General features: G+C 43.5%; 1 protein-coding gene across 1 annotated transcript; it reads left to right on the top strand.

The window, feature by feature from the left end:
- Positions 1-598: 598 nt before the first annotated feature.
- On the top strand, positions 599-9,776 carry VRTN (vertebrae development associated). The gene is made up of 4 exons (XM_054972771.1): positions 599-790; positions 1,282-1,342; positions 2,538-2,540; positions 7,742-9,776. The coding sequence occupies exon 4, from the start codon at positions 7,743-7,745 to the stop codon at positions 9,774-9,776; it is 2,034 nt and encodes a 677-aa protein (XP_054828746.1). The 5' UTR covers positions 599-790; positions 1,282-1,342; positions 2,538-2,540; position 7,742.
- Positions 9,777-11,500: the final 1,724 nt, after the last annotated feature.

The raw sequence follows: 11,500 nt of genomic DNA, 5'->3' as shown, positions 1-11,500 counted from the left end.
ATTGTTGTGCTTACATTTTAACTGAAAGTAGAGCAAAAAGGTCTTTGTTGACATTTGTTTAGTTTTGTAGATTAGAAAGAAATTTGCCTGGTGAGATCTTTGTGCATATTTCATACCCAGCACAAAAACTCCAGCATCGTTTGTCCATTTTTCCACCCCAGTTAGGAAGTTCTAATATTCTAACTTCCACCGCATTGTAGGTATCAGTTTATTGTCCTGAGCTCAAGCAGCAACATGAAGAACAAAGGAAAATAAACACAGTTGGATGTTTCTCTGTGTTGGTCTAGGTACATAAGGATACAACCATCACTAGTGTATCCAAGTTAATATCCCCCTTTGCCATTCCCATCTACAGGCACCTTTTCTACCCAAGGTTTTTTCTCCCCTTGTGGCTTGGCTTTCTTCTCCAACTTCCTGCTTACCGAATTGTGTGTGCGCTTTTCCTGCTCAGGTTCTGGAAAGTGTGATACTTAGTAGTGAAGATGCTTGTCTCTTTAAGAAGTCCTGCCGCCGGACAATAGTCATCATGATCGCTTTAGCTTTGGAAGTGACCCCTGCATCTGCACTCCTTTCATCCTGAATACAAGCTCACTTGGGGATGGACTATTTCCTGGTGAGGGGAGTGGGAGGAGCCCAGACCCTTTCACACACACAAGTCAAGTCACTCCAGTTGGTTCACTCCAGATCTGAAACCAGTTCCAGTCTGGATGTGGGACACAGCTGAGAAAGGGAGCTCCCTGGCGCTTCCTGCTTCAAGGATTTAAATGTCCAGTCAACTTCCTTGCAGAGAGCCTTAGGCCTGGCTGGGGTGAACACCAGTTTGTAAGGTGAGTTTGAGAGATCCTCCTAAACCTACCGTTCGTTTAAGATTATTAGGATTCCAAAAGCTGAGCTTAACTTCCAGAGAATGCACGTGTAGGCCAGCGCAAACGCAAACCCAAGAGGGGCTGTAACTGGAACCAGGCGGAGTAATTTACTGCGCAGCTGCTCTGCACAGTTACTCCAGTCTAAACTTCATGGGCGGAGGTTGGAGTATCTCTGCGTAGGATGGTACTGGAGCTTGCCTAAGCACACGCAGGGGCTACAAGGGAAGCACCTACGTGCGGTCGTTACTGCAGACTCCCCACCCCAAATTCGCCTTTTCCTTTGGCTCTCTGGTCCAAGTCTCCATTTGAACTTCTGTCTCCGTGGGCAGTCTTTGTTTCAAGAGACTTTCCTAAATGAATTCCGTAGGGCTTCTGGCTTCCCTCCTGTGGGAACCTCCTACACAACGCTCAGTAGTCGAGCGGGATGTCTCTGGGCATTGTCTTCTCCTCAGCAACTTTGACTCGGCAACGGTTAAGTCTACAAAACTCTCTTCTTCTTTAAAAGGTCGAGCGCTCTGCCGCCCTTTCTTCCCTGAGGCCTTCTACCTGAAACTATCGAGCAACCCTGTATTTATTTAGAGTTAACAGGGGAACAAACGTCCCCCAAGCTCATTCCCAAGTTTACTTCGGTTTCTCCCACCCCATCGTTTTAAGATTGTCCTGGCGTTGTCTTGTTGCTGTAAGGCAAGAGAGTTGCCGCTAGAGGGAGCATAAGCTAGGCCTTCGTTCAAGAGCGCGCATGGAGGCTGGCCTTGTAGTTGGAATGAGATAGGAAGACTACTGGTTGCAGTCTGTCTTTTGTGCTGTTGATGATGAACTGGGTGTGTCTAAGCCCAGTTTTTGTTTGTTTTCCGTGTGGATTCTAGTTTTAGGTTGCTGTATCTTCAGGGTTTCAGGGGTGGGTGGGTTAGGATATCTTTGTAATCCAAGGTGTCCACTCCTCTTTAATATTTAGTTTGTACATTTAATTTGAATGGCCTCTTACCTAAACTTCAGCATTTTTATTGCAGTTAGTTAAATGATTGGGAAAATAATAATAATAACAACTGTGCTTATACACTGCTCTTCTAGACAGATTAGTGCCCCACTCAGAGGGGTGAACAAAGCCAGTGTTATTATCCCCACAATAAAGCTGGGGAGCTGGGCTGAGAGGAATGACTTACTCAAGGCTACTTACTGAGTTCATGGCAGCAGTGGACTTCGAGTGAGTTGCCATGCTAATGTTTAAGAAGTAATGCTAAAACTTAACGGCATCTTAAAAGTTGCTGGTTTCCTGTGGTGTGAATTTTTGTGCCCATTTAATAAGTTGTTGTCTAATACACCCTTACTTGGTAGTGAGTCCTGTTGAATTAAGTTGGATTCTGAGTAAACCCAGAAAAGGAGTGTATGTGAAAAAGTGCATTAGTATTGTTTAAAAAAACCAGAGTCCTCTAAAGATAACTGTCCTATTGTGAAATTAAACTGCAGCCTTGTAGCAACTTGTAGACAAACACAATTGATTCCTGCATCAGCTTTTGAGTGTCATCTAAGGAAGAGAACTCCAGCTCTCAAAATTTGATGCTGGAATAAATCTTGTTAGACTTTAAGGCTACTCTACTCCTGTTTAACTTTTCTACTGCAAACTAACATGGCTACTGTCAAAAACACTGAACTTCAGATGTATGAACTGAGAAGGTTGTGGTTTGTATTTCTGTAGATGAGTTAAAATAGAATAGGCATCAAATCGAGTTAATTTATTAATGTTATATTTGATATGTTCCATGCATCTGATGAGTAAATCAAGTCTTAAAGATGCCAGACAGCTTTTGTATCTTTGCTGTAATAGATTAGCAGGACTACCCTGATCCACCAACAATGTACCTCAGATGTTGGGACCCTGAAATATTTTTTTTATTAACTCCATTTATACCCCACCATTCTCCCCAATGGGCACTCATGGTAGCTTACATATTTGCCTTTTGTCCTCACAACAACCCTGGAAGGTAGGCTAGATAAGATTCCATGACAGAATGGGGATTCAAACCTGGTTCTCCCAGACCTTAGTGCAACTCTCTAACCACTATTCCATGAATACTAGTGGGAGGCAGCTTAGTCTACTCTCTTGTATTGGTGGGCCTGGCCATAGGATGCCATTTCCATAGGGAAAGGGAATGCAGCAGAGAGATTAATTGGCAGGTAAAGCAGGATTCACAGCAAAGGTCTGTTTTGGATATATTCAAAATTAAACTCCTTTTAAAAAGCTGTAAACTTCCTACAGGTATACCAGCAGAGAAATTTCAATTCCTACTGGAAAGAAATGTCTAGTAGATACTGACAGATATCCAAGAGTGAATAGAACAATACATGGTTTTACCTAATGTTAGGGCAGCTATGATTTTGAATTGATGTTACCCACAAAATAACATGGTATTCAGAATTGTGGCCTGAATTATGAATAGGTTCTAGGCTTCCCTGTGCTTTGTCCTAAATCTTAAGGTTTATCTCCACACGACAAGATTTTTTGTCCTGGGAAACAGTCTCTGCTGAAGGATTATTATAATACTTACCATCCAGAGGATGTTTGAGAACCTGTATTTGCCATTGTCTGAATATGGACCATAAGCCTCTCCAAGCTCTGCTGTGGTTAAACATAAACAAAGAAAAGGTTTTTGTGCCTTCCCAGAGCCTTATTCTGTTTCCATTATTTTCAGCAAAGGAAAATAGCAAACTTCTTGTTCTTCTGTATTTTCTTTCTTGGGTAATCTTAAAGAATACCCTGTTAGAGAGAGCTGGAAGTGAAGAGTGAAATAGAGCAATATATGAACAAAAGCTTTGACAGACTATAAATAGTCAGCTTTGAGGGAAGAATTTATTGGTTAGTACTCAGGTTGTCTACTAAAAGGGGTAAGTTTTGCTTTTCTAAATTCCTTGGCAGTTTTTCAGGAATTTGGCTGTTTAGTTGCTAGGAACTGAACTGAGATCTGAGGCCTAGTTTAGTTGCTGCTGCACCAAATGCCTGCAAATAGTACATTGCATACAAATAAAATCAGAACATGTTTGATAAGCATGTGGGGAAAATAATAATAACTGTGTTTATATACTGCTCTTCTAGACAGATTAGTGTCCCAGTCAGATCAATGAAAAAAATCAGTGTTATTATTATCCCCACAATACAGCTGGGGAACTGAGAGGAGTGGCTTACCTAAGGCTGCCTACTGAGCTCATGGCAGTAGTGGGATTTGAACCAGCAGAGTGCTGATTCACAGCCAAACCACTATGTTATAGCTTAGCAAAGAGAGGAACCTACTAATCAACAATAAACAAGGAAGGTGCAAGCACAAAAGGAGGCATGAACAATGAATCAGTTACAAAGTATCAAATGTGTTCTATTCCAATACTCCAATAGAACACATTTGATACTTTGTAACTGATTCATTGCTTGTGCCTACTTTTGTGCTTGCACCTTCCTTGTTTATTTTAAACCACTATGTTATGGCATAAAAGCCTGTAAAAGAATTGCAAGAGAATATGGATTGGAAAAATTATCAGCTTTTAAAGGAAAATGAATAGCAGGGCAGGAAGGAAGACATTTTGAATAAGCAGGCTGGATGGCACTGGCAACGAGACTATGGAGGCTAGAAATTAAAGGCTAGAAACCACGGATGCCATGAAAGGAGGAGGCTTAGAGGTATGAGTTGTACAAGGCATCCTATGACAGTGCCTCTTGCCAACTAGAGCTGCAGCCAGGTTTGCCAGCTGTCTGCTGGGAACTTGGGGGTGGGGCACTGTGATGTTGCAGCATTCAATGTGTCAGTCTGTGGATAGCAGTATACTCTGATTTCATCTCCCACCCCTTGCAGCAAGAAATCCACAGTCTCTTGAGTCAAAGGTTGTTTATTGAGAGAAGATATATGCTCAGAGAGTACAAGTGTCCATAGTTAATCCAAAGGCTAGAATAAGCTTTGGCTGTACACAGATCTCTTGTTGAGAATGACGTGTTAAATGCTTGCTACAGTATATCAAACCCTGTAGGCCAGCCCCCACCCTCGGTGTCTACCCACTTAGTACAGAAGGTGGGAAAACAAAAGGAGTTGTCTCAAGGTCGCTGTGGTCAGCCATCTCAGATAAGGCTGTCTCGGGAACCAAGCTGCTCCTGTGAACATAAACAGTACTGGAAAATTACATTAGGCAAGCAATATGGAAGAACTGTGTGTAACAGACCTGACACAACGTCACTTCCAGTTAATGTACCTGGAAGTGATGCCATGGCATCGCAGTGATGCTCTATGAATATTCCAAATGTCTGTGGTAAAAAACATGGATATTTAAAGAACTCTTAGAGGACTGTCACAATGCCATGATATCATTTCCAATTACATAACTGGCAGTGACATTGCAGCAATGCTGCTCTTCCCCTCATTTTGCTCCTGCTGCACCACTGCCCTAGCTGTAGCCAAATTTATATCTATTTAATGATTGTTGGATGTGAGGTAGTTTGTACTTCTGTGTCCCTACCCTACAGTGCTTTGTTCTGTCCCTGGAGAAGAATGTGTTTGCTTTTGCTTGAGTTTCATTAATAACAAAGTGCTTTCTCACATCTGCCTTCCCTGATTTTCTGTATGAGATGGTTCTTAGTGACATCCAAAAACCAGAGCCATTTTAAAGTATTAGAATAAGGTAAACAAAATAAAACCCAGATTCAACATATGCCCCTTTTACTGTATCTGCATAGAAGTGCAGTAGTGTTCTTTCTTTCTAGCCTTCACTGGATTAAAAAAAATGATGATTTTAGCCTTATATTCCTGAACTGGCATTTTACTGATGGCAAGGAATATGAAGTCTTGAGAGAAAACTGCAACAAGGCTGTTCTTTCCATTATTGGGTTTCAGGCCTTCCATGACTGTTACTGCAGAAAATTATTTCAGGTGGGTAGCTGTGTTGGTCAGCAATAGAAGAGCAAGATTCGAGTCCAGTAGCAGGCTATAAGCTTTCAAGAGTCAATACTTCCTTCATCAGATGCAGAATATTGTTAGAACCAAGCAAGACCCCTCTAGGAAATTTTCTGTTGGGTTAAGGGAAAAGAAGCAGGTGACAGCAGGTTCCATTACTTTAACATTGTGAACAGTACTAAGCATCTTGTTAGCAAAATGCCTCTTTGCCCAGAAAGATAAGCATCTGCAGTTCTTCCCTGGGTTTTCTGGTATATATCTGTTTGTCTTGTGGTGCCTTCAGTGGTCTAGTCTTGTACTGTCTCCAGTTAAAACTGTTTCTAGATGCCAGTAATGTAATCCTACCTTTCCACCAGAAGAGGTCCGTTAAGGGTGTTGTATGACCCTTTGACTCATGGATTACAAAGAACAGTTAAATTGCATTTGGTGTGTCCTCTTTGAACTTCATGGTCAAAGTATCTACTGCCTGTTACTTACTGCATATAAATCCATATAATATTGACCATCATTCCTATTGTATTAGGATTATGAGATTCACCCCTTCCCCTTCCATTCTTTTTAATATTGTATACTGAAAATTTAGGGAAAGGTTTAAGATTTGGTCTGGTTGAAGTAGGCTTGAGCTCACTTCTCAGTATATTTTCTAGGATTGCATCAGACTTGAAAATTCACATGTGCATGGGCCAAGTGCAGCATAAATCTAGGACCCTGAAAGATATGGGAAACTAACTTTAGAATGTACGTTTCCATAGTCAGAAATCACCCATCTGCCTTTAGCTACAGTGCAGTTTTGTACGTTTCAGTATGTCTCACAAATCTAGAGCTGCCTCACAAAGACTAGAACTATCGATTTCAGAATTCATACTGTCATAGCAAAATGGTTGGATAATCTGTTTTTATCAAACAACTAGAGTTGTGTAGTATGTTCAAGTAATAGGCGCAAACAGGTATGAGTAACAAGATAACAAATGATGTGCCCATTGAAATACTTAAATTAAGCTTTATCCTGTCTCATGATGCAGTCTTGAGGTTGCAGTTCTGTGGCTAATTAAGAAGTACTAGGGTTTTATTAATAATAACTGTGCTTATATATCACTCTTCTAGACAGTGCCCCACTCAACGGTGTGGTTATTATCCTTACAATACAGCTGGGGAAGTGGAGCTGAGAGGAGTGGCTTACCCAAGGCCACCTACTAAGCTCACAGCAGTAGTAGAATTCGAACTAGCAGAGTGCTGATTCACAGTCCAACCACTTAACCACTAGAACACAATGCTATGCATACTTATTTGAGAGCAAGTCCAGCAGAATTCAGGATAAATATATATGCATAGGATGAGGCTGTCAAAATGCAATGAATTTTTTTGTTTTTATGAAATTCTTCAACCAAGTTTGAAAAGTCTCTGCTCATTGAGTGGCTTGTGGGATATTATTGTGGCCACTCTGCAGAGTGGCGAAATCAACAGCAGCCTGTACATGGGCTTTCCCTGTGGTGGCCCCTACCCTGTGGAATGGCCTGCCCGAGGAGGTCAGGAGAGCCCCCATGCTCCTGGCTTTCTGCAAACAATGCAAAACTGAATTATTCAAAAAGGCCTTTTTCTCAGCTAAGAGGGCTGTATTGTAGGGAAGGGATCTCAGATGATCTGCTAATGAATTAGGAACCATGGACCTCACCATAATGTTGTATTGGATTCCTGCTAATGTTATGTCTTTGTGAACTTGTATCTGTTTACCCTATGGCATTGTTTATGGAAAATGTTCTTGATATTTACTGTATTAATCTCACACTGTGTAATCCGCCTTGAGTCTCAGTGAGAAAGGCGGACAATAAATAAATACATAGAAATAAAGCAGTCTGACTGTACTGCTCCAGTTGTGGGCTAGGCTGCGTGGACATGGCCTGTGCTGAATCTGTGAAATCTCATTGTTTGAACTCTTCTGTGTTCCAGGATGATCCAGCGACACCAGCTGGTGCAGTCTGTGCTCCAGGAGCTGCAGGAGGCAACGGAATGCTTTGGGCTGGAGGGACTCACCAGTGCGGCCCTTGAGGCTGAGAGGACACTGTCCTCTTTCTCCCTGCCTAGCTACTGTGGGAGGCAGTTTCAGGAAGAGCTGGAAGTTGATCAGGTAGCAAAAAGCCTCTATCCAGAAGATGCTCCCAGTAACATGCTGCCTTTGGTTTGCAAAGGTGAGGGAAACCACTTGTTTGAGGCTGCCAGTGTGCTGCTGTGGGGGAACACAAGCCTAAGCCTGGAACTGCAGGTGCGCACAGCAGTGGAGATGCAGCTGCACAAGCAGTACTACCTAAATGGCATGATCGACTCCAAGGTGATGCTGCAGGCTGCTCGCTACTCGCTTTGCACAGAAGAATCCCCTGAGATGACTAGCTTACCTCTGGCCATCCTAGAGGCCATTTTTGATGCTGACGTCAAAGCCACCTGCTTCCCTGGCACCTATGCCAACATGTGGCATGTGTATGCCCTGGCGTCGGTACTGCAGTGCAATATCTATTCCATCTACCCCATGAGCAACTTGAAGATCCGGCCATACTTCAACCGATTGATTCGACCCAGGAAGTGTGGCTCACAGGTCTCCATGCTCCATATTATGTGGTCAGGGCAGCAGGTCTCCTCCCAGGTTTTCAAAGCTCAATACTTTGTGGCTGTTGTAGGTCTGGAAGAGCTGGAACCAACGAGCCCTCCTTCAGAGCCTCAGGTGCAGCCAGTGAAGACCCTGGAGCTGCTGAACAACGATCCTCAGGTGACTTACTCCAATCTGCGGGAGAGGTACAGCATTACCAAAAGCACCTTCTATCGCTGGAAGCGCCAGTCCCGAGAGCACAGGCAGAAAGCAGCTACTAGGTTTGCAGCCAAACACTTCCTGCAGTCCTGCTTTCAAGAGGGTAACATTGTCCCTCTTCAGCACTTCCGACAAATGTTCCCAGAAATATCTCGCTCCACTTACTATGCCTGGAAGCACGAGCTGCAAAGCATGACCAACGGTGAGGCCTCTTCCCCTGCTGAAGTTGGGTCCTCAAAGGAACCTCATTCACACAAACCTGTGAAGCCTCATACAGGCATATCTGGGGCAGCACAATTGGAGGGAGGCCTGGATTCCAAAAACTCTCTCCTGAATTCCAGCCAAAATGGGATCTCTATGCAAGGAGCCAAGTCTTACTTGGAGAAATGCATTTCTATGAACACTCTTGTGCCTTACAGGAGCTTTAAGCGCAGCTTTCCTGGCATTTCCAGGTCCACTTATTACAACTGGAGGAGAAAGGCCATCAAGGGGAACCCAAACTTCAAACTTTCTCAGCCTCTTCCTGTCAGCCAGAAGCCCCTTGTGAACAGCAACCCATATCTGCTACGCAAGCCAGAAAACCTGCCTAACAGGAAGTTGTTGAATGGGCACAGTCCTGGACCCCGAATTCTCTTGCACATCAAGCCATCTCTGTATAACTGGCAGAAGCAGCTTCGTGACTTGGCCAAGAAGCGTGTCCGCCAATGGCACATGCCGTTCTGCAAGTTCCGTCTGCGTTATCCAGGTGTCTCTTCCTCAGCCTATTGGTTCTGGAGGAGGAGAGGCATCCAGACCAAAAAGTGTCGCCCTTCCTCAAGTAATGTTTTCAAACACTTGCAAAAAGTTATCTCAGAGTCTGGTAAGAAGACAGAGCTTGAGTTCCCGACAACACAGCAAAGAGAGATGGCTCCAGTGCATCTGGACAAGCCGGTGCCTAAGCCCAACAACACCAGGGTTCCAGGTTATCCAGTGTCAGAAAATGTCAACAGCAGCATGTTTGTGATGGATGTGATTGCCACAGCTCAGTTCAAAGCCCAGGCCAAGTTATTTCTTCAGCAACGCTTCGAATCACAGACCTTCCCAACATACAAAGAGTTCCGGGCCCGCTTCCCCCTAACGGCACGCTCCACTTATTACATGTGGAAACGTGCCTTGCATGATGGGCTGACCCTGGTGGATGCTTGAAGACAACACAGGTTCCATCCCATCCCAGATCCTCTGTCATCTCCTCTACAAGCTGTATTTTTTTGTTCCCCATGTCGCCGTGCGCCCCCTCCCCATTTCCAGACTTCAGAACCAGTTCTGTAGGTCTTGGAGATATGGAGAGAGTGGGATTCAAGTATAATTTTTTGTGCTTGGCAAGCAAGGTGCTTGTGATGAGGGAGAAAGTTTTGTTTGTTTGTTTGTTTTTCTTAGTGAATAGGCCAGAAACTTAAGGGTGGTAGTAAGCAAAAAGAAGTTTTTTTTTTAAAAGAGCTTCTGGAATTTTTCACTGATTTAAATGCTTTTCATTTCTTAATTTGACATTGGACTGTAACCTTCAGTGCTGTGAAGAGAGTTTAGGTGCTATTATATTCCATATTGTTTACATATTGGATTACTGGCTTCACTTTAAGTTAGTTTGTGTATATAAGCCATACTATGCTGTCCTCAGCATACAGTTCTCTCAGATCTGAATATGTTTTGCAAGCAGGAGAGCCTGGCACTCAAATTAAGCTGGATTTTAAATTAACAGCGGCCTAGTTTGGAGATACGGGCTTTTTTGGAGACTGTAGTGTCTCTTGTGGAGGAGGACGGGGGCGGAGGGAGATCTTTGCTATGGTGTATCCCCTTCAGAAGAGTAGTGAACAAGGCTTCTGGGAGGGAACACTGACAGGATGTCGGCTAGAGCAGTCCAGTGTGCAGCTAGTTCTTGTGAGGAAACTTTTCTTTTTGAGACTGAAGGAGGTGGTGGCAACCAAGACCAACTTGGTAGCAATACACAGACATGTTGTCTGGGACATCCAGGCTACAGGAAAAGAGAAGAACACTACTTTGGCATAGAGTTCGTATGATGAAGTTATAGTTCTTACACTTTTTACTAATGTCTGTGCTTTTGTTTAGAACTCCCAGTTCAGTCCCAACCCTCTTTTCAACCAATCCTCTTTGTTAAATTTTCTGTTAGATCTGGGTTCTGCACCCACTGACAGCAGTCTGAGTCACCAGCTGTTTAAATTTGGCAGCATGTGGAATTTTTGAACACCTTACCATCCCAACACCATAGACTGCTTTACCTCCTTCCATCAGGGATGTAAAAGCAACATATTCATGACTTAAATTGCAGAGGAATGCTCATTAAAAAAATCTTTAACTATGCTCCCCCATGTGGAGTGTTTGGACAGGCTGGGACAAAACTTGTTGGTACTCCTAAAGATCTTTAAATAGCCATGAGATGTATAAGGTTCCACTTTTATATATACTCATGAATAATGGTAACTGCAAAATGGAGGTGACTGCAGTCTGGAAAAGAGGCAGAATAGGGTTAAATTTCCTTCACGCTTATAGTATTATAGTGTAAATCTGCCCAAGTAGGTAGGTTTTAACAAGCAGCATCTGTTCTGACCCAGCAGGTGGCACTCTTGTCATGCAGGATTGAGAGATGCCTGTCTCTGACTTTAAAGGGCACAGTTCTCTGTCCTCCCCCTTGGCTTCTTTATCTTTACCCAAGTAATGCCGTTTCTAAGAAAGAGACGTGTGTCCTGAATCTTGTTTGTCTATGGGCAAAACCAGGTGGCTGTAACTGCTAGGGCTGGGGAAGCAGTTCTAGCACTTCTCATTTTTGCAGCCCAGAACTGCAGAGAGCATCAGCCTGTGCTGTATTCCCTGGTTTTGCATTCCGGCAGTGGTAGTCCTGCACGGGATTGGTATGG

Source organism: Eublepharis macularius, chromosome 2 (assembly GCF_028583425.1).
Source record: "Eublepharis macularius isolate TG4126 chromosome 2, MPM_Emac_v1.0, whole genome shotgun sequence".
Lineage (NCBI taxonomy): Eukaryota > Metazoa > Chordata > Lepidosauria > Squamata > Eublepharidae > Eublepharis > Eublepharis macularius.
The sequence above is the reverse complement of the archived record's forward strand: the minus strand, read 5'-3'. Positions and strand labels throughout refer to the sequence as shown.